This window comes from Sus scrofa, chromosome 5 (genome assembly GCF_000003025.6).
Source record: "Sus scrofa isolate TJ Tabasco breed Duroc chromosome 5, Sscrofa11.1, whole genome shotgun sequence".
Taxonomy (NCBI): domain Eukaryota; kingdom Metazoa; phylum Chordata; class Mammalia; order Artiodactyla; family Suidae; genus Sus; species Sus scrofa.
The window spans coordinates 78361655-78383500 of NC_010447.5; the positions used below are offsets into that span (position 1 = coordinate 78361655).

Consider the following 21846-nt stretch of genomic DNA (forward strand, 5'->3'; position numbering starts at 1 on the left):
AAGAGAGGACACGGTTCTCAGGCCATGGACATTCCTCCATCCAGTATCTGCTAAGTGCCTACTGTGGAAGGGCACAGGGCCAGGCACTGGCCAGACACACAGCCTATGGGATCAACCAAGGCTGCAACCAGCAGCCCACATCACCCCGCCCGTCAGCGACAAGGCACGCTTAGCGTAGAAGTTTTATCCCCGAAAGTGCACATCGGACGTCCCCAAGGGGAAGGCCCCATGCACAAGAGGGCGGCATCTTCAGAACTCACTGCCACCACACAGGCCACACCTGGCTCTCTTACTGACCATCATTCCCCTCCCCAAGTCTCAAAATTCCTGGGCTTCCCCTGCGTCACTCCTGTCTCCTCGCACCTGCCTCCACAAGCACATCTCCAACCCCTCCCAGCGACCCCGGATGATGGACTTACGGAAGGACCAACTTTGCCTTGAGGACCAGCATCACCAGGGCGACCCGTGAGACCCTTTGTTCAGGAGAGAGAAGAGGATATGTGTCAGGGCAGCCCCAGATCCTCCCAGTGCTGGCAGCATGGGATTGGAGGGGCATGCAGAGTCTGCTGGGAGTCAGATGCAGTCTGTTCAAGGACAAAGGCAGATCGGCCACCTACCCGGGCTCCAGGAAGGCCAGGCTCTCCGGGACGGCCAGGGTCACCGTTGGCTCCCTTGGGACCAGCAAGGCCACTGGGACCTCGCTCTCCAGGGGCTCCCTACACAAAAGGAGGCAAAGGGTCAGCAGAAGCCATCTGACCAGTGATGCAGGGACCGACCCCAGGCCCTGTTCCCCCACTTACCTTGGGACCTGCTAGACCATCTTGACCAGGGAAACCACGGTTGCCAGGAGCACCCTAGGAAGAAGTGGAGAGGAGAGGCAGGGGGTTAGAGTGGCCCCTAGCCCAACCCTGGCTGCAAAGAGCCTAGCCAGATGCCAGAGGGTCCAGCCCACCAACCCTGCACCCACAATTTCTTGGAGCAGTAGCTACAGCCTGCAAGCTTGTGAGAGATTAACTTTCTGGGAAGGAGATCCCCTGTTTCATGTCATCCTGGGGGTGAGGGATACAAATAAGAAGGTGCCCTATCCCCATCAGATGGGCAGTGGGTGGAGAAAAGAGAAGTATGGTGTCCAGAAGGCCACAGACTTGGCAGAGCCCCAGAGCCACAAGGATTCAGCTCCCATCCTTGGGTCACGCCCCTGAGCATGGGGCTCCTGGCTCACTTACTCTTTCTCCAGGGGGACCGGCAGGCCCAGCACCACCAGGCTCTCCACGGGCACCTCTTTTGCCTTCTTCACCAGCAGGACCGGGGGCTCCTTGGGGACCAGCAGGGCCCTGTAAACCAGCACAGAGAAACAGGATGAGTCTTCGCCTGGCCCTGCAGCAAGCACAGGCCTGGCCTGCAGAGGAAGTGGCTGTGGCTACAGTTTCAGGGTGGGGGGGACCTGGGGAAAAGGGGTCATGAAGAATCAGATGGGGAAGGGCAGACATGGCCCAGTGGGAAGAGATTACAAAGTTTGAAATCAGTCAAGCTGGTCAAGCCAAAGATGGGAGCTGAAGCTGCATCAGCTTCTCAACCTGGTTGTAGCTCTGCTCCAGGCACAGCCTGTGAGGGCCCAGATGAGGGGATGGGGGCTACTGCAGAGGTGGGCAGTGGGCCAGGGGCGGCCACAGAGCAGTGACTTGGAAAGACAAGAGCTGGTGGGCAGATACGCACCGGTTCTCCCTTGGGGCCTTGTTCGCCTTTGAAGCCAGCAATTCCAGGCTCACCCTTGACAAAGGAGAAAGGCAGGTTCTCACATTCTCTTCTTTCCGTGGCCCTGCCCCCACCTCCCAAGACCCTTGAAGGCATCCACTGAAGGACACGGTGTGCGCTCAGGAAGGGGAGATGCAGGTATGATTCCAGGGCCGTTGGTAGGCCTTGGGGTTCCCTCTGGGTCTTACCGTTTGACCTTTCGGGCCCAGAGGACCAGTTGCACCTTGAGGGCCGGGTGGACCACGGGGCCCGGGGAAGCCAGGAGCACCAGCAATGCCAGGAGCACCCTGTCGGCATGAGCAGAAAGAGGGGCATCAGGAAAGAGGTTGAGGAGGGACTGACCCCACCGGGAGGAGCCAAGTCCGAGGGCAGAACTCACAGCAGATCCTTTAGCTCCAGGAATTCCATCAGTTCCAGGGTTACCCTGAAAAAGGAGACAGTGTCATTATAAAACAAGCAGCAAAGAATAAACACCAGCCACCTTCCAGCCGTCCCAGGCCGCAGGTTCAGGGGTAGGCCAGCAGCAGCCCATTCCAGGTATGGCCCCGCTGGACATTTCAAGGGGAGGCCGGGTGATGGAGGGCGATGTCTCTAGAGACAGGGGTGGGGGTGGCAGGCATTGAGCTGGAAAGAAGGTTTGATGATTGGGGCGCTGTTTTCCTCCTAGCTAGGCACAGGGTCAAGTGTGCCAAGGCCTCAGACCCCAGACCCTTCAGGCCAAAGAAAAACTACACTTACAGAGGCACCAGCTGGCCCAGGGGACCCAGGATTTCCAGGTTCACCTCGAGGACCTTGGGCGCCTTCAGGACCTCGAGCACCAGTGGGGCCAGCTTCACCCTGAGAAGAGACAGGGAGGAATGGAGTGAGGACAGGTCACGGTGACAGAGATCTCTCAAGGGCCAGCAACAGTTCAGGACAAGCTATACGCATGTATACAAAGCCTGGTCCTGCACCTGTGCCCCTGGCATGTGAGCACTCGGGGTCCCACCCGTGTTCCCACGTGGGCCGCCTGGCTGAGCCTGCAGCTCTGGTGACTTCCTGCCTCACCCACTCTACTCTCCATCTTCCCGCCAGACTGTGACCATGACCAGTGAATACACGGTTTCCTGCCACAGCCCGGGCGTCATGCTGGGCCCATCGACACCCATCAGAAAAGCTGGAGCTGGGTGATCCTGCCAGCCCACATCACGGGATAAAGGATGGCTGGCTGAGATGGGCAGGCATCTCTACCTCCCCTTCCCCACCTATTTCCTCTTTCACTGAGGCCCTCAAACATCTCAGCTCAGGGCACCACTTGGCTTTTATCTGGCTGATGTGTGAACCAGGCTCTGGCCCAAGCCTGCCTGAAGGACGCCAGAAAGCCAGGCAAAAGCAAGCCGGGACCAGCGCCCCACCTCTGCTTTTCCCAAAATGGCCTCTGCTTTTCCTTTCATTTTTTCCTGAAAGTTACAACTGGCTGCGATGTGGGCTCTCTGGACGGTGAAGTCCCCGGGGAGGACTGCTGACCTGGAGGGAGGGCAGAGGCTCCTCAGGTTCTTTTCAGAACATTCTTGCTTCACTTTTGTAATTATTATTTTCTAGGGGTCAGGCCCCCTCACCTTCCGCCATCCCTCTTCACAATGGGTCTCCTTCACCCGGCTCCTGGGGCCTCAGACACTGTCTGGTTGCCATGGGAACCCACCCCCCCTCCCCGGAGGGGAAAAGCAACCTGATGCCAGTGACCACATGGAGGCTCCTTATTCATGTCCTGGCGGCACCGGGAGAGAATTCCCAGGGACACACCGCGTTGGAATCCCTCCTGGGCCACAGGCACAGGGGCCTTTCCCTGAACTGGCTGACCTCCCGCTGGCCTCTCTTAATCCTCGGAAGAACTCTATTAACACGGCATGGAAGAGCCAGGCCTCCCAAATGAAGCAGGGGTGAGAGGAAGCCTGGAACCATCTCCAAGCCTGCTTCCCTCCAACTCCCTGCCGGGTCTAAAGTCAGCTGAGCTTTTGCCTTCTGTCCTTCAGCTCCTGGTCTTCTGCTCCCTCTCAGGGCTTGGCTGTCTCCCCATCTTTGGCTGTTCCCCACTCTGAAGCTGTAAGTGCACCTCCAGCTTTTTTTTATCATTCCACCTTCCTTTCCCTTCTAGCTGGTGACTCCATGAAATGCCTAGCTTGTTCTTTGCCTCCGTGAAGAGCAGCAGCAGGGGGAGCGGGGCACACCTCGGAAGGGGAGGGGCATCGTGGGGTAGGGGCCAGCAGCCGGGGTTATAGGGAGAGGGCAGGACACGCACCTTGGCACCGGGAGCACCAGGGAAGCCAGGACCGCCAGCAGGACCCACGGGACCCTGGAAGAAAGATGCGGGTGGAGAGGTGAATGCCTCTCTCCAGCCTCAAAGTGAGCCACCCCCACACCACACATGCCTTCCCACCTTTGTGCTGGATCTTGTGCTACCTCCATTGTAACTGAACATCCCTGGATGAAAACTATCCCCACTGCCCGTGTCCCAAGCCTGGCTTCATAAGGCAAAGCATGTTTCTGACTATGTCCACAGTGAGAAGCGGGTGACTCTTTCACCTCCCTCTACATCTCTCCTCAAAAAAAAAAAAAAAAAAAAAAATCTGCGAGAGGGTGGCCAAGAAAAAGGAAGCATTGCTTCGAGGCTCGACATCAGCATGTTCTCAGAGTAGCGACAAATTATTCCTTCCCCTTCCCAGGAGGAGCCAGAGCACCGCGTGGGTACTGAGCAAATGCTGCAGCTTCACGGGGCTGCTGACGGGGACTCAGGTAAAACGCCCCACGACAAAGTGAACTTACCGGAGGCCCTGCAGGGCCTGGTTGACCGTCGTTGCCCCGGGCACCCTGTGAGCGAGAAGGAAGCAGCCTGGTGAGACGTGTCCTCCGGTCCAGTCCCTCCCTGCCCGGCCTATCCACACGGGGCCCTGGGCTGAGCAGGAGGCTGGAGAGGTGTGAGCTGCGGGAGGAAGCAGCCCCAGGACCCTCCGTGGGGGCTTTGAGAACCAAGCAAGCAATGGGCCTGTTCTCCCCGTAACACAGCTTGGGTCGTTTCCCATCCAGTGCATTGTTTCTTTCTTCCTTTTTCTTTTTTCTTTTTTTTAAATTTTTACCGTCGCCCCCGTGGTATATGGAATTTCCCAGGCCAGGGATTGAATCTGAGCATAGCTGCTACCTATGCCACAGCTGCGGCAACACTAGGTCCTTTACCCCACTGAGCCAGGCCAGGGATGGAACCTGAGCTTCTGCAGTGACCCGAACCACTGCAGTAGGATTCTTAATCCATGGCGCCACAGTAGGAACTCCGGTTCCATTGTTTCTTAAACTCCATTTAGACCCCAAATATCTCCAACTTCAAGGCCAAATTAGCATTTAAGGACTCAGTGAAATGGGCCAGAGGGAAATGAAGTAGCCAACCAGCAATCCCGACTTGGTTCTTCCTGCCTGTCACAGAGGAAAGCACTTTCAGGGCTCATTAACCTCCTTGGTTAAGGCTTGGTTAACTCCAGCATCTGCACCCCGAATCCCACTCTCAACCCACAAGACAACCTGCTCCAAAGGAAAACAGAGAAGCAGCAGGATGTCTGCCCCCATCCCGGAAAGAAGCTGTGTGATGGGGACAGGGCACCGGGATTAGCCCAGGACCACATCTGAGCTTGGGCCCCCAGGACACCAAGGCTGCCGGCTCTTCCTATGTAGGATTTGCTCTTTGAGGGCTCCCCCACCCCATCCGGGGTTTGTGGTGAGCACCTCCAGTCTCTCTCTCAAGGCCCCCCAGGGCCCAGGGCACCGTTCAGCTAGGTAAAGCTGGGCCTGGCACCAAGGCACCAAGGTACCAGGTCTTTGGAGGGGACGGAGCAGGCCAGGGGGTGACTCTTCCTGAGCTGAGCCCCGCCTGCCTGCCTCTGCCTCTCCTCGGAGGCTGAAGAAGGATGCTTTAGGGGGAGCTCCTGTTTTAAATAAGAGTCAGATCTTCCTCCTGGCAGTGGTCCGTTTCCCCTGACTGAGACTCTCCAGGTTGGCGTTAAACAGGGAAGCAGGAGAAGACTTAACAGAACAAAATGTCAGAGGGAACATAAAGCATTGGCCAGAGCCCCTTCTAGACCAGCCTGGCCACTTCGAGAAGTACCCTCCCTCCAGGGGTTGGCCAGAGGAGAGGCCCAGGCTGGCTATGCGGGCTGGCTGGCATCCAGGGCTCCCCTGGCAGCAAGGCTGGGGAGTGGGCACCATCTGGCCCAAGAAGGGGGGTGGCACATGACCACTGCAGGCAGAGGCCCACCCAGCCCCCATCCCAGGTCCAGCCTTGACACCAGGCCTGCACTTGGAACTACGTGACATTTTCAGTGTGCTCCTGCCAATCCTGTGCCCGCCCTGCCAGCCTGACTACCGTGGGGATAGAACCAGCAAGGAGAAGCAAGAAGCAAGGTCTCCTGTGCCCAGGAAAGTAGGGGAACAGAGGTGCAGCCCATCTGTACCCCTCACGGGGTGTGGCCACCATGGCTCCAAGCCTGGCCCAAAAGCCACAAGCCAGGTCTTGAGGATCTGCAGAAATCACAGTGTTTCTTGGCAGGCCCAGAGCCCCCTAATCCCCTCACACAAAGGGACCCTGGGACACTTCAGCAGCTCTGGCTGACAAACGGGGGTCGAGGCTGCTTGTTATTCCACTGATCTGCTTTTGAGGGAAATTTCTGCCAAAACAGATACATTATCTGGAAAGCAGTGCCACGGAGTGACATTGATTTACTTTGGCTGGCCCTCAAGGACCCGTGAGGAGGGGCCTCAGAGCCTGGGTGGGTGGGTGGGGCACAAAATCAACAGCGAGTTAATCTTTCTTCAACGCAGCTTTCATCATATCACTCGCCTGGCCAGGCGCCACCCCCCCCAAGGGCTCTTTCTTGCTAAGGGATGAGAGCTAAACGCCTGCATCCCCATCCCTGCAAATCCCACTCTTGACTTCCCCCATTAACAAGCAGCCACCAGAGTCCGAGGCTACAACGCATTGTTTCTTAAGCTACTCAACCTTTCCGTGCCTCAGCTTCTTCTCTCAGATGGGGAGAACCAGAGAATCTCAGAGGATGTGAGGGAAGATTAGATGAGACAAAGCACCTTAGTTATTAAACAGAGGACGTGCCCTTAAAGCGGCAGCCACTGGTGTGTCAGAGTCACCAGCGAAGCAGCAATGTCAAGGACACAAAGTGGACGCTAACTCTTCTACTTTTCTAGAGCAGCATCTGAGCAGCCAGAAAGAATAAAAAAGAGCATCAGTTCAAATGGGATTGACTGGGATGTGGGTGGAGCTGCCGAGGGGGTTATCTGAATCATCAGACTGGTTAAGGAGACTCCGGCCCTCACCAGCCAGCCCTCCCACAGCCCGCTCCCAGTCCTCGGACTAGAGCAGACCCAGCCCGGGAATTTGTGGCCAGCGTGCCGAGAGCGAATCCTCGTGGAAAGATGACACAGTCTTCGCCTCTCAGGGTTGTTTTGAGGGTCGGGCGAAATAAGCCAAATACAAGTGCCTTGTAAACTCAAAAGTCCTGGCTCTGGGTCTTGTCAATTACTCACCGCAGCGCCAGCAGGGCCAGTCCGTCCTCTCTCACCAGGCAGGCCGCGGGGACCCTGGAACACACCCCAGAACGACACAGGCATGAGCTGGTTCAACAACACTCTGCAGCCATCACTTAACCTGCGGGCCCTTCCCAGACACCGGAGGGGAGGGGGCATGCATGCCCAGGAGGCAAAGGTGTGGATGCCCCTGATCCCACCTTCCTCACTCATCAGGAGGCCTTGCATCACCCCAAAGGTCTTTCTGCCCCAGGGCACAACACATGCTCCTGTTGTTACCTATCAGGAGCCTTGTATAGGCCCATCTTGCTTCTTGTGATAGATGAACCCCCCTAAATGTTGAAAATAGTTGTATACATTGAAGCATCGCCTTAAGAGTGTTAACAGGACTCTTTCGAGGAAGTGTTGGGGAACCTTGAGCAAATCATCTAGTTGACACATTTGGCTTTTTGCTCATCATCAGATCAACCTACAAAATTGAATATCTACTTTGCACAAAGGGAGCAGTGGCATTTACAGTGGCACCATCTGCCAGGTTTTAGAAGGTGCCTGAAGAATGTCTGGAGCCCCACCACCACCCCCTGGGGGGATGCTCATACTCACCATTGGGCCTGGAGAACCATTCTCTCCTGGGGAACCACTCTCACCCTGGAAAAGAGATGCCGAGGGTCAGTGACTAGGGCCCCGCGGCCAAGCCCCAGACAACTCCCGTGGAAGAAGCTGAAAGCTCTGGTTATTTCAGCTAGCACTGATGCCCCCAGGCTATAGTTCTGTGAGGGACAATTTCCAGAGCCTTCCAGACTGGCTGTTTATCCATTAGGATGCAGCGCTGGTCATTCCTAACCCAAACTCTTTGGACGTCCTCACGCCACCAGTTCAAGGGCATTTCCTCGTCATTCGTCCCCCATCCCCATAGGCTTTCTGGCCCTTACCTTCACGCCTGGAGCACCAGCTTCTCCCTTAGCACCATCTAGACCTGGGTAACCCTACGGGACAAGAGAAGACATCCAGTCACACTTCCGGGGATGCCGAAGAGGAAGATTCAGGTCCCCAAAAGCCTTTCTCCCCCTTGGTCATTCCCCTCCTTCCAACACCCTCGCCCGGGATACTTACTCTGTGACCTTTGACACCAGGAAGGCCTGGGGTTCCTGGGAAGCCGCGAGCACCCTGCAATCCAAAGAGATGTTCAGGGCACCGAGCAGACCCGAGTCAAAGCTACCCTGGGCTGCTGGAGAGCTTTGGGAGCCAGGTCCCTAGGCTGCCCGGGAGCAGTGGAAGCCCTGCACTGGGACCATCAGTTCATCCCAGAATCGCCCTCCCTGTGCCTCGCCCCATCTTGAGCAAAGTAGCTCTATAAACAGCTGCCAGCCTCCCAGGGCCTGCACTAGGAGACCTGGTCATCAGCATGAAGGCAGGAGGGAGTGGGGACTGTTGGAATTTGAGGAGGGAGCGAAGGGAGAGCTGGTAGGAGACCACAGCTGTGGCTACAAAGAGGGAGCCCCTGGGAAGGAGTCTGAGGCTGGGAAAGGCGGAGCTTTACCTGAGGGCCAGGAGGGCCTCTCTCGCCAGATTTTCCAGGCTTTCCAGCTTCACCCTGCAGGGAGAGAGACATACCTCAGCTTCCCCAGAAGACACGTTAGCACAGCAGAGGGGCGTCTCTCCTCTTCCACCTGCCATGCCTTTTCACGCCTGCTTCCTCAGCTGCCCCACCTCCCTCAGATCCCTGACCCCCCCAGTGCCTTTCCTGGGTCAGCTGCCTCCGTCCCCATGGCCTCCAGCCTTTGCTGGTGGGCTCCCTCCCTCCTCTCGGAGGCGCTGCTGACCCGCCTTCTGCTCCCTAACCTGGAGACACGTCCACTGTCTCATGACTCACAATAGCTCAAGTGCCAACTCTTGTCGCTTCCCTTCGTTTGCATCCCTTGCAGACATCCTGACTTTGGGCTGAGCTTTTCCTAACGCATTTACAATTAAGATAACGTTGGGCCGCCTGAGGGTTTGTTTTTCCTTCTCTACATCTTTCCCCTTGTGTTTCCCTCTCCCTTCTCTCATGTCTCACTTTCCCTTCCTGGAGCTAATGATGTTTTAATGAGGTCCCTTCCCAGTGGGTCCAAAGCCCTCCCCAGGGCACTTGCAAGCTAAGTTGCTGGTGGCAATGTGGACAGTAGGCAGAGTCCGAGTCTGCACCCCTAGGATGCCTGCACCCCGGGCCGCCCCAAGGGTGCCTCTGCATCACTGCCCAGCACCCCCTCTCCAGGGCCCTTCAAGTGCGGCGGCCACGTGTTGGACTTCTCAGGTGTACTCACATCATCACCAGGTTTTCCAGGGGGGCCAGGAGGACCTCGGGGACCCATGGGACCCTACAAACAAAAGAAGAGAGTTTAAGCAAGGAGTTTCCTAGTGGCCAAGCGGTTAAGGATCTGGCACTGTCACTGCTGTGGCTCAGGTCACTGCTGTGGCAATGGTTCGATCCCTAGCCTGGGAACTTCCACATGCCACAGGCATGGCCAAAAAAAAAAAAAAAAAAAAAAAAAAAAGAGAAGAAGAAGAAGAAAAAGAATTGGGGCAACATTATAAATCAATTATATTTTAATTTAAAAAAACTTTTTTAAAAAGAGAGTGTTGGAGAGGGAAAACATCAATCAATGGACAAAACTTTGGGACTGTTGCTTTTGGAAGCGAGTTATCTTCTAAGGAATAAAAGATGAAAGAACCCACTTTGTGCCGAGAGAGAGCAGAGGTACAGAGCGGATCACAGAGGGAGGCCGCGGACAGCACGGGCCAGGGGTGACCCAGAAAGAGGACGGAGGTGATAGAGTTCCGGGTGGTCCTTGTCACATTTGGGTCTCTGTCAGAGCTCTCCCAGAGCTAAGAGGGGACGTCTGGGTTTCCTCTGGGCCCTCCACTGTGGGAAAGAGCCAGGCAGAGCCAGGGAGGTGAAAGGACTGGCGTCTGAGCGGTACATGCGGGAAGCCCCCGTGGAGGAGGGCAGGGCCCCGGCTGGTACTCACCGACACGCCAGGCTCTCCAGGCTCTCCAGGGTTGCCTTGAAATCCTTGAGGTCCCTAAAAAGTGAAGTGAGGACACCCAGTTGACCCCCACAAGCTATATCAGGGCGCTTGAAAGCATCTGTTGTCTCCAGCTCCCGAGAGCAAAGACCCAGTACTTACGGGAGCACCAGCAGGGCCTGGAGGTCCCCGAGGTCCCATGGGGCCCTGCATTGGGACAGAAAATGAGGGCATTTACTGGAAATGCCTCCCCCTCCGCCTCCAGGGTGCCACCTCCTCCCAGCTCACAGCCCAGACAATGGACAAGGAGTGACTCTCTGGGCAGGGGGCCTGCCACCGCTGCTCCCTCTCATTTCCCGCTCCCCGCGCAACAATCTATTTTTATTGATAGGTACCATTTGGATGGAGAAGCTGGCCTGGCTTTCTCCTGGACAGCAGCCATGTTTACTAAAGTCTGAGTTTCATTTAGCATGTGCCAAGTGGGAGCTGCAGGGCTGAGATTTCCTGCTGGAAGTCTTGTGGATGCTGGAGAACAGTGGCTGCTGTCTGCATTCTTCAGTTCTCATTCCAAGAGCAATAGCAACTGGCCTTCTAACAGATCAGCCTATATGCTTCTCTCCACCCTCATTCTTCTTAGTCACTCCAGCGCATCATTAAAACTGGCATCCGTCACCATTAAAAACCAAATGCTTTGGGCTAGCTAAATGGGAGGTTATGTAACTGATGGGGACGAGCTGCTCTCAGCAATTATCTATCAAGTGAGATTGTCAGAGTCTCTGGCTCTGCTCAGGGCCACCTCCTGCCATTTTGGCTGCAAAGAACTGGCGTCTCTTCTTACCATTGGTCCCTGCATGACTCCCATCTGGGCGCCACCAGCCTTCTCATCGAATCCTCCAGCCATCTGGGCAGCGAAGTTCTGCAAATAAACCCAACCACATGAAAAGCTTGAGAGGCCCTATGTTTCTCCTACTCGACTAGGTAAGCCATATCTGGATAGAAACAAACAAACAAACAAAAAAAAACCCCCAACTCTATTTAGATAAACTCTAATTGTTGGAAACTAACCTAGCATTGAGCAAAATTACTAATGATTCCTGAAAAATAGTTTGGGAAATGGGTTATTAGATGACAGTGGCATAATCACTTCCCTGGGAGATGAAGTGTTATTGGGAAGAGTACCCACTGCTTGCATTTAACTCTGTAAGGTTTTTCCTAAATTCTAAAATACGAGGTACATTATTTAATATAAATTGAGAAACCTAACTAAAAAATATCACTTTTAAAGGTTGTTTTTTTTTTTTCTTTTCTAAGACTTTACTGCCCTGCAAAAAGACTAAAATCAACAGTCCTGAAGTATTTTAGCAGGGGATGAAATAAGGCATCTGGGGCCATTTGAGTTTAAAAATTTACATCATAGCAAACATCAAGATGGCAAACCTGCAAAAACTGGGCAATAATATAATTTGTTGTTTGGTTTGATTCCAAAAATGACTTTAGCCACACACCTCCACTCACAGGGGCTCTTTCATGAGAATAAAGAGTGGCTTGGAATGTACTTGGCAAAGATGAAAACTCAGTGTTTTCCAAGGACAGTGGTCACTCTTCTTCCAGGGAACTCTAAGTGCCTAGTCATCCTTCCCCTAACCCCACACCCACTCCCAAGAATCAGCCACACAGTAGAGATGCCAGGAAGCCAGGTAACTGAAGACTTTCTTTGCAGAACCCCAGTGAGTGAAAAAAGTCCCTTAGCGCCCCAGTCTCATGCCTACTTGTGTTTCTACCAAATTATAGGCCTGGGGGAGAAGCCCAAGGACAGGCTGTGCTCACACGGCTGGCGGCCCTGGGAGCCAGCCAGGTAAGTGTGAGTAGTAATTTAGAAGCCACGCTTCTGGGGGGGACAGCCTGAAGGAAGGGGGGACACAAGGATACTTACTCCACCAAGGCCAGGGGGACCAGGGGGACCAGGAGGACCAGGGGGCCCAGGATTTCCAGGGGTCCCAGGCTCTCCATCTCTGCCACGAGGTCCAGGAGCACCCTTGGAAGAAAGAGAAAGAGGCCCCAATGTGAAGCAGTGTTTGGGCAAGACCCATCTGTCCATAGGCTGCCCTTGAGGAGGTGGTTGGGCATCTGGGGGAGGGGGCTTGGAGAGCCTGGGTGTCCACCAGGGTCAGGGAGCATTCTTACATTCTCTACTTACTTTTTCACCTTTGTCACCACGATCACCTCTGGGTCCTTGTTCACCTGCAGGTCCCTGAACATGAAGAAAATGTTGAGATGACAGCAAGACCATGGGCCTGCAGATCAGTAACTCAAGGAAGGCATGGTGGAAGAAACGTCTCCTGCTCTTACCTGAGGCCCAGGAGGTCCTTTGGGTCCTACAATCTGTAAAAGAGACACACCCCCCCCAGGGTGGCAAGTTAGAGGGGACCACAAGGAAAAGACCCAGGGAGAGTAACAGATGCTCCACGGGTATATAATTCGGACTTACATCTTTGATGTCTCCAGGTTCTCCTTTCTGTCCCTGAAATATGAAACACTGTCAGGACTGAACCAAGTAAGCCCACCAAGCCCCAAGCACAAAACCCTGCTCAGCAGCCCCTGCATCGAGGTGGCCTTGATCTGCGTTGATGTCGAAAACCACAGACTAGATGAGCATAGTATTGCTTCTGAAGAAGGAAATATAAAGGCAAAAGAAAAAGCAAACAACAACAAGAATCCTCACCTTTGGTCCCAGTTGCCCTGCAAATGGGAAAAAACAGAGAAGGAGAAGGTAAGATTTGTGAGATGGGTGAGTACAACTTCTTGTCACTCAAGCACACTTCAAGGGCTCAAACAAAGAAAGGGACACAACCGGGGAAGGAGGCAGCTTCCTGTTACTCCGCTGAACCCCTCTGTTGAGGGTGTTAGGGTCCTGGAGTCGCTGAGGTCCCGTGAGGAACAGAGATGACCCAGACTTTGTTATTCAAAAAGCTGTCAGCATGCAAAATAATGGGGGGCGGGGCTACAAAGAGAAAATGAAGAACTCAAGATCTAATCAGCCACCAAGAAAGAAAGCACTTGAACCTGAGAGAGTCAGTCTCTCCTCTTCCCCACAGGGGAAGAAGCCCTTCCCAGAGCCCAAGCTCCCCACCTCCTCCCCTTCTCCACCCCAGAAAAAGAGGTAGGTAGTTAGGAAGGTCTTACATTCAAGCTGGGTCTCCGAGAAGCAAGCACAGAAAAACAGCAGAGCACAGGAGTTACAGAGAGTGTGGGGGCCAGTGCCACCCCCGTCAGAACCCCCTCCCCCTTTGTAGCAGCGGAGGAGTAAAGGCTGTCAACTCGGCCCCCCCAGAAACCAGCTGGGGAATCTGGCCCATAAAGGCAGCTTCCCCAAGCAGCTTTGTAGTGGGGGGAGCGGGGGGCTGAAGGAAAGGCCACTGCTCGCTTCCCTTTCAACTGTCTTCTCTCTTTGAGCAGGAAGGGAACAGTGAGGGTCCCCAAGAGGCTTAGACATGTGTCACCACCCACACTACAGGGGGACAGGGTCCATGCTGGAGTGCTGGGGAGAGGGCTGCCAGCCCCTATGCCAGCTGGGAGTTAACAACAACCCAGCAGAGCGGAGGTGGCCCCATCTCCACCCTTTTCCTCCATGCCTCCTCCTCCTAGTAACTTGCCTCCAACAGAGGCCAAAACAAAAGGAAACTTGCCCCCCCACCTCCGCCGCCACCGCCGCCGCCCCATGTTCTGTATTTCAAAGGTTTCAAACCAGCAGAGGCTTCTCCGCTCTGAAGGCCCTGGACCTGGAGGCCCCCTACGGGTGTGGGTAACAGAGGAGAATAGAGCTGGTTTGGCCAGAATGACACGGTGGCTCTGGTCATTTGCAGAGGTGGTTCCAGACAGGATGCTCCAGCTCTTGGAAGCCTATTTTTTGGAGGTCTTAGGGGAGGAGGGACCCCTCTAAGCGCATCAGGCTCCCTTAGTCTCAACCTGCAAGCGAGAAGCGGCCTTTCCTTTCAGCCTCAGCTGCTGGGGTGCCATGGATAACCAGGGCCTCGGCTTCACGGAGGTGACCGGCATCCATGGCAGGGCATTTGCTGCCCTGGCAAGTAATTTATTTATGTGGAATAGGAAATAAATAAATTACAACCACTGGCAGTGGCGAGGTCGGTGGAGCAGATGGGGCAGCACTCTCCGAAGGGGGTCTCGGGGCTGAGGCAGTCTTTCAGGTCTTCACAGATTATGTCGTCGCAGAGGACAGTCCCAGTGTCACAGACACAGATCCGGCAGGGCTCGGGCTTCCACACATCCTTATCATTATACCTCTGCCCATCCTGCACGCAGCTGCCAGCCTTCTCTGCACCAGGGGTGGGGGCGGGGGAAGCAGAGAGCCAAGGGAAGGCGGGGGTGAGGAGCCAGAAGAGAAAAAGAGAAAGAGGATGCACGTCAACTTGACATCATTCAAAGGCTGAAGAATGGGGACTGGGGCCGCTGGAATAGAGAGAACTCCAGCGCTGTTCCCCTTGAGACATCACCCATGCTTCCGTGTAGTCAACGGCTATGTGCTGTGCGCCTTGCCCTCTGCTGTCTATTCACCAGCGAACGTCCTGACCCAGCAGGGAAGGTGAGCAGGCCGACTGTGCCCCAGGATGTGGGGGTCGGGGGCAAGTTAGATTGGGTTGAGATGAGCCTCTGAATGCGAACTCGGGGACTGTCAAGATAGAGGAAGGGGGGGAAAGGGGGAGACACCCCTTCTCCCCCAGCACAGGAACAGGGGCCGGCTTTTTTCTGCCATCCTCTAGGAATTAAGGGATTTGCTACGTACAACTGACAGCTAAAATTCAGAAGGCATGTGGAAAATTCTCCTCACAAAAATTAGACTCTATAAATCAAACAGCCAGGCTCCAAAAGAGGATATGCACATATGGGGGTGGGAGTGGGGGTGGAAGGAGGAGCTATTAGAATCAGGATCTTGTCCCATGCTTTAAATCAGCAGATTAGAACCAGTTGGGGAAGGGGGAGAGGCCCATTCAAATAACACCGCTTTGGACCCAAGGATGCTAATAAAATGCCCTAGGAGGCAAGGAGGGCCAAAGAACCCCTCCCGTCTGCCTGCCTTGACCTCCAGCTGTAGCCCTTTCTGAAAGGAGAGACCTCGCTTCCACCTAAAAACCAAAGCCCAATTTGGGGGGGCGGGGTCGTGTCCAGGGGACAGAAGAGGGCTTTGACTGTCTGGTGCCGGCTAAAATTAGCCAGTCCGTGCCTGGCCTCCTCCAAGAACGCAGACCAAGAATGGCATGGACGAGTCCCTCTCCACGAGTGCCCTGCCGTCTGGAATTCACCCTGCAAACGAAGCCTGTGCTGACAAGAGCGCTCAGGAGAGCGCCAAGCACTGCAGAGCCCGCACCACGTGCTAGGGAGCGCCCAGTGCTGTTTTTCTCATCAAAATCCCCAAAGCACTGGCGGCGGCAGGGGATGAAGAATAGGAAAGGGCCACAAACCAGGTGGGCGGAGAAAGAAAGCCGCCTGTCCCCTGCTCTTTAAAGAGGCGCTGAAAGCTAAACCTTTCTCTTTTCCTTTTCCACTAGAAAAATCCCACTCAGCCTTTAGGCGAGATAATCACGGGAGGGTAGGGGGGTCCGAGGGTCTATACAGATGTTGCTGGGACACACCCACCGTTAAAATGGGTGGAGCTGTAGAAAGCAAGCGATGGGGAGGGAGGAGAGGTTATTGGTCACCAGTCCCGACTAAGAATCCACCCTCACTCTAGAGGAAGGGGCGAGGGGGAGGAGAGCAAAGTGCTGGGAGAAGGGGGTACGCCCCGAATGTGGATCGGATTTCCCTCCGAAGGGCCGCCCCTGGATGCGCAGGCGGGGCGTATGGGCCGGCCCGGCAGTGCTGGGTGTGAGAGCCGTTTGGTGACTCTTTGTGGCTTTGATTCTGGCCACGGCTTGCCCACAGACACCGGGAGGGTGAAAAGTGGGATTAAATGACTGCCCCAGAAAGGAGCCAGCCCGTAACCGGATCTCCTAGGTGTGGATGGAAGAGCCCAGCGCCACCATAATTGCTGTTGGAAAAACGGCTGCCGATAGCATCCCCGCGCGCCTGATCGGGTTCCCTTCATTACCGCAGCGCAGTATAAGTGATTCTTTGTAGCAGGCCAATTAAAAAGTTACCTCTTTCGGGGAACTGTTTTGCTTCTCAGCCTCCTTGCTCAGGGTTGGAGCCCGGGAGGTGGCGGCGGGCAGGCACAGGGGGGCATTGTGGGAGAGGGGGTCGGGGAGTCCAGGGGAACCCACCGGACCTCGCCTCTCATGAATGGGGCTTTTCTCGAGCGCACACAGAGCCCGATTCACAGGTCTCCGTAAGGAACCAGTTTAAATAAATACGGGCAGCGTTTCAGCCCCATCTGGAAGCCATCGCTGCCAATCTCCCAACGCAAACAAGCCTCACAAAGGAGGATTGAGGTCTCTCCTCCGAGCTGAGGGGCACTTTCGGAGGCGAGGACTGTGAAATGCAGATGTGGGTCAAAGATTCCGCCGCCAATGTTTCTCAAACTCGTGGAAAGATGTGGAGGAGGGGCGCGCCCTAGCCCTAGGTTTCTGACATTCCTGACGTCCACGCAGGCTGCGTTTCCCCCACGTCACGTCTTTGGGTCCGCTGACCCAGGGGAGAGGGTTACAGAGCTGGGATGCGCCAGGGGGCAAAGTCAGCCGCTCCAAGACTCTCCCCTTGGGGGAAGGAGGAGTGACTGTAAGATTTGGGCCCAAGAAACTGCGGAATTCATTCCCTCCCAGGAAAGCTGCGGCACGGAGAACGCTCTGCCACTTAAGTGAGCACCTCTAATACCAGATGGAGAATTTGGAAGTTATTTTAGAGTCACCTAGCTAATTCCATTGGGCACTAAGGCAGTGGTCAGCAAAGAAGACAGATTTGGAAGTGTGTACATGCAAATTTAGGACAAATATACAGTCAGTCCGAGCTGGAGCCGCTTACAGACACACCGTAGTCCAACAAGTGCCCGGGAGCGCGCCTCCAGCTTAGCGCACCATCCGACACTCCGGGCCACCGGCCCCCGCCCTTGTTCCGGCTCTTTGCGCTGTGCCACCCGCTCCAGTCCTGCCCCTGCCCCAGTCAGCCACTCTAATGAACGGAAAGTCTTCTGGGCCCGCAGCCTTCTAAACTGTCTCTGGAGATAGCCTGGTGGCAAGCGAGACTGCATGGAGCCTCCAGCGGCAGAGGGACTGAAATTCCCATACACTGACCCCCTCAAAAAAAGCTTCCCCTGCGATTGATTTACAATCTGTAACATACAAAGACAGGGCTGGAATCCCAGCCGTCGGAAACGTGCCCAAACACATGGAAAAAAAAAAAAATCTTCTCTACCTAATACACTTTCCAGGCTTCATTTGTCCTAAATATAATCCCAGACAGTGGGACTTTACCAAAGGAGGCGATGGAAAGGGATGGAAAGGTACGGTTCGAATAGCCTTTGGCCTGGACTGTAAAACTGCCATCTCTAACGATATTCGGTTGAAACTGTTAAAGTAATCCACCGACCATGTCCCCCTCCTCTGCTACACACACACACACACACACACACACACACACCCCTCTTGCAGAGCCTCTGTTAGTTCCAGAAACTTTTAGAAAAGTAACTCATTGTAGTACCTGGCCCGGGGTGGGGGTTGGGGTTGGGGGAAGACTGCTGGGAGGGGGCGCTATTTTCCGGGGCGTTTGAAAAGCACAGTCTGGTTGGAATGTTATCGCCTTTCAGATGGCCTCTCCTACAGTAAGTTTCTGTACCCTTTAGAGGCAAGGGGAAAGCCGAGATGAACAGGGCTGCACCTGGCTCCTGGGCCAGCCGTGAGGGGGGAGGGAACCCGCGAGAGGCGCTGAGGTCTCAGAGCGTCTTTCTGAAGCCTTTCTTTGTGGCCTCGAATTTCAAGCCACTAGTTTCAGAGCATCTCCTTTGTCTAACTCCCCTTTGAACCCCCAGACAGTAACCCCTGGACACGACTGCCAAGGCAACCCTTTGGCCCTTGCTGGCTCCTTCGCTCGTGCCTTTCGCTCTACTTCTCCTGACTGATGGGCCACAACAAGTTTTGCTGAACTCTGAGTGCTTCGAAGACGCAAGCTGGGTGCGTGTGCGCTTAGTTATCAAAGCTGATGGGAAAAAAGCTCGCTTAAATCTGTGCGCAAAACTCGGACCCAATACTTTGCTTGCTTAATATTCCTGCGCAACGTAGGGACCTGCAAATGCCTCCAACCGCGACTGGAGCGGAGGACGCTGGAACAGAGCCCCTGACTTGCAGAAATCCGCGCGGCGAGCCCTTGGGCATCCTGCGCCCGTCTCGGCGCGCCTCGGCCCAGGAAACCTCTCTAACACTGACTTGTGGGCTCCAGAGGGGGAGAGGGCCTGGGAAGAGGATGCGGAGGGAAGGCACAGAAGGGTGGCAGGCAGGGGCGGTGGGCGACTTACGGACATCCTGGCCGTGACACCGAAGGACAGCGGCGACGAGCAGCGTCAGCAGCACCAGCGTCTGGGGAGCCCCGAGGCGGATCATGGCTCACCGCGGGGCCTGGCGGAGCCGGGCCCGGGCGGAGCGCAGCGAGGCGGCAGGAGCACGGCGTGGGTCCGGGTCTCTACCGCGCCCTCATGCAGGAAGCCCGTGGAGCAGGAGGAGGAGGCAGGAGACCCGGCAGCCCAGCAGCGCTCTGCGTCTTCTCTCCGCCGCGGCGCCGTTATATGCGCCCGGCCCCTCTCGAGGCTGGCGAACTCGCCCAAACCGCGGGCCGCCCCAGGCCCCCCGCGGGGTTGTAACCTGAGACCCCGCCCCTGGAACCCGCCCGGGCCCAGCCAGAGCCCGCACCTGCCCGGGCTGGACCCCCCTTCTCCGCTAGCCCTGCCGCCCGCCCCCTACCCCTAGTGTGCCGAGTGGCCTGATCGGGCGGGGCGCAGAGGCGGCCCCTATGCTCCCCCCACAACCCGAACTCAGGACTGCGGCGCTGCCCTCTCCGACCGCAGGCGGGAAGGGGGGCCTCCGGCCCCTCCCCTCGGAGTTCTGCCCGGATTGGAGGGGCGGGGGGTGTTTGCAGAGGCGCAGGCCGCGAGCCCTAGACGGTGGAGGGAAAAGACTTGGGAAGGAGGAGGGGAAGCGGTAGAAAGGAGCAGCGGGGGAGGGAGAGAGGGGCAGCACCTTGAGACCTTGGGCGGGGGCGAGGGGGGCGAGGAAAAGAGCCGGGGGAGCCCACGAAGTACCTAGAGCTCTAAATCTTGGAGGCTGGCCAGCTGGGCCAAGCTTGAGGGGGTGGAGTCGTCCTGACCTGTCTTCGAGCCCCTTCTCGGAGCACCTGGCCCCAGGGCGCCCACCTGGATGCTCAGAACGACAGCCCCCACCCCACCCCCGCCTCCTCCCCCATCCAGCTATGCAATGAATGAGCCTCCTCTGGAACCTCAGCAGGAGCCGAGCCAGGAAAGGGGCCTGGGTGTCCCACCACAGAGGGAGACCTGTGCGAAGGTGTGGGGGGCGGGGGCAGACCCGGGGGAAGAGGCTGCAGGAGACACTGAGGACGGAGAGAGGCCAGACGAAACCATGCGCGCTACAGATGTGGGGGACGGTCTAGTTCCAGGCTCAGACACCGTGTCTGCTCTTCGTGGCCCCGGTCGATGGGGACTCGGGGTGGGGTGGGGGAATGGGTGCTGCCTTCTGGGCTCCAGCAGCTCTGGCCAGGGACCATAGGGAGGGAGGAGGCCACTCCAGCAGGACCAAGTTCTGTGAGCCAGAGAAGAAGCCAGAATTTCCTAGTTGGCCCCCAGGCATCCCTTCCCACCTCATCTCACCTTCCCCAGCAAGCGCCTTCTGGTACCTTGGCCCAGCTGTCCTCCTCTCTTGGCTCCAGGTGTCTCCGTTAATGCCAGGAAGGAAAAGCCCCTGAAGAGAACCTCTTCCTCTTGAGTAAATGGTTCTCTGTCCCTGAGGATTGTAACATTCCCCCCAAAGAATTTTGGCAAAACGCAAACTTTCATGAAACTCAGACTTCGGAGTTTGACTTAACCAGAACTCCCCTCTCCAGCAGTAGGGCTCCTGCAGAGCTTTGCTCCTTGAAGCTGAAAGCACTAAGAAGCTGCTGCTTCCACCCAAGCTTCACTGGGGGCTCTAGGCTTCTCCTCCCTCTCTCCACCCGCCCCTGAGTCGAAGCTTCTCAGAGTAGATCCCCAAATTCCAAGTGTGCAAAATTTAACTACTGTGCAAGTGTGCTGCCTGGAAAGTGAAGGAACATTCATTTTTTTTAAAGAAATCCCTCTATGCTTTGTCTGGTCTGGATGGAGGCTGGTGAAGGATTTAAGCACTGGTTCCAAATTCTCTTCTACCTACGATTCCTTCCTTCACTCTTTTCCCATCCTCCTGCTCAAGGCTTTGCATTAAGCTCTGAACTTTTCCCCAGCCCTGGTCTCTGCCAGGAGAAAACAAGCCTCACTCACACGGTGTCCTATGCCCTCATTGAAGCCACAGGTTCTGTTTTCCCCACCTGGAAGATGGATTGACCAAATCTCACACGTTGCTTAAGACCCATGCATTAAAGCTACTCTGAGAGCTTTCTCTAATATTTCTAGGATACAGTGTCTCCCCGCCTTTCTGAATCCCCCTGGCATTTATAGACTGTATCCACAACTATACTCTAAGCCATATATTTGTGTGTGCTGTTTTGATTCCCCTCTACCCCATATTCATTTGTCTTATCTTACCAATGAGCCTAGAATCTCCTTGGGGACAAGAACAATGCCTGGCACAATTTTAGCACAAAGGAGGGTTTAGGTAAACCCCTGTGGACTAATGCATTTAGATGCAAAATAAAATTTATTTTATGATACAAGCAATATATATGCAGCTATAAAGCTAGACATTTATACAAATGACCTCAAATACAAGTGGCCATGAAATTGTCTGGTGGCTTAGCGGGTTAAGGACCTGGCATTGTCACTGCTGTTTTGCAGGTTTGATACCCAGCCAGGGAACTTCTGCGTGCCATGGGTGTGGAAGAAAAAAAAAAGAAAAAAGAAAAACGAAGTGGCCCTAAAAATTCAACCAAAAAAAGAGCTTTGATGAAAACACTAAAATATGTGAAAAAAACTGAATCCTGTTTCAAAGTGATCTACTCCAGTGGGCAACAAAATGATACATCTGTTGCTAAGTTGCTCTTGATTTCATCCTCAAACTCTGTGATTCATCTTTTCAGTGAACTACATCTACATGTAAGAGCTCTAGAGTCTTTCCAATAATCATGGTTTGTTTGTGAATACAAAATTTAGTTCTCCACTCCCCATGGAAAAAAGTTTTTTCATCAGAGATAAGAACTGACAAAAGCAAAATAAAATTTAAAGTTGAAATTGGCAAAGCCAAAATAAATGATAGAAATTATTTAAATTCTAGAGTCAACTAAACACCAATATTAGTATTTTAGCCACCCATGAATCCAAAAACTACAATTTCAAAACCTCTAATCTGTGACTCAGACTGGGTTTGAAACTATATGTGGGTTCAAT

The 21846-nt window shown here is 54.9% G+C and overlaps 1 protein-coding gene and 1 long non-coding RNA gene across 2 annotated transcripts in view; one reads left to right on the plus strand and one right to left on the minus strand.

Annotated features, from left to right (window-relative positions):
- The window catches only part of COL2A1 (collagen type II alpha 1 chain), a 30763-nt gene extending 11524 nt beyond the window's left edge, over nt 1-19239 (minus strand). The window contains 26 exon segments of the mRNA XM_021092611.1: nt 420-473; nt 618-716; nt 801-854; nt 1227-1334; nt 1717-1770; nt 1944-2042; nt 2135-2179; nt 2494-2592; nt 4034-4087; nt 4558-4602; nt 7318-7371; nt 7921-7965; nt 8250-8303; nt 8431-8484; nt 8858-8911; nt 9621-9674; nt 10326-10379; nt 10485-10529; nt 11161-11238; nt 12256-12357; nt 12520-12573; nt 12672-12704; nt 12811-12843; nt 13045-13061; nt 14449-14655; nt 18781-19239. Of these exon segments, the coding sequence (XP_020948270.1) occupies nt 420-473; nt 618-716; nt 801-854; nt 1227-1334; nt 1717-1770; nt 1944-2042; nt 2135-2179; nt 2494-2592; nt 4034-4087; nt 4558-4602; nt 7318-7371; nt 7921-7965; nt 8250-8303; nt 8431-8484; nt 8858-8911; nt 9621-9674; nt 10326-10379; nt 10485-10529; nt 11161-11238; nt 12256-12357; nt 12520-12573; nt 12672-12704; nt 12811-12843; nt 13045-13061; nt 14449-14655; nt 18781-18865 (1734 nt within the window). The 5' untranslated portion in view covers nt 18866-19239.
- On the plus strand, nt 3-7286 carry LOC110260776. Its single transcript, XR_002344185.1, has 2 exons — nt 3-2292; nt 2423-7286. It is a non-coding gene; the product is annotated as an uncharacterized LOC110260776 (long non-coding RNA).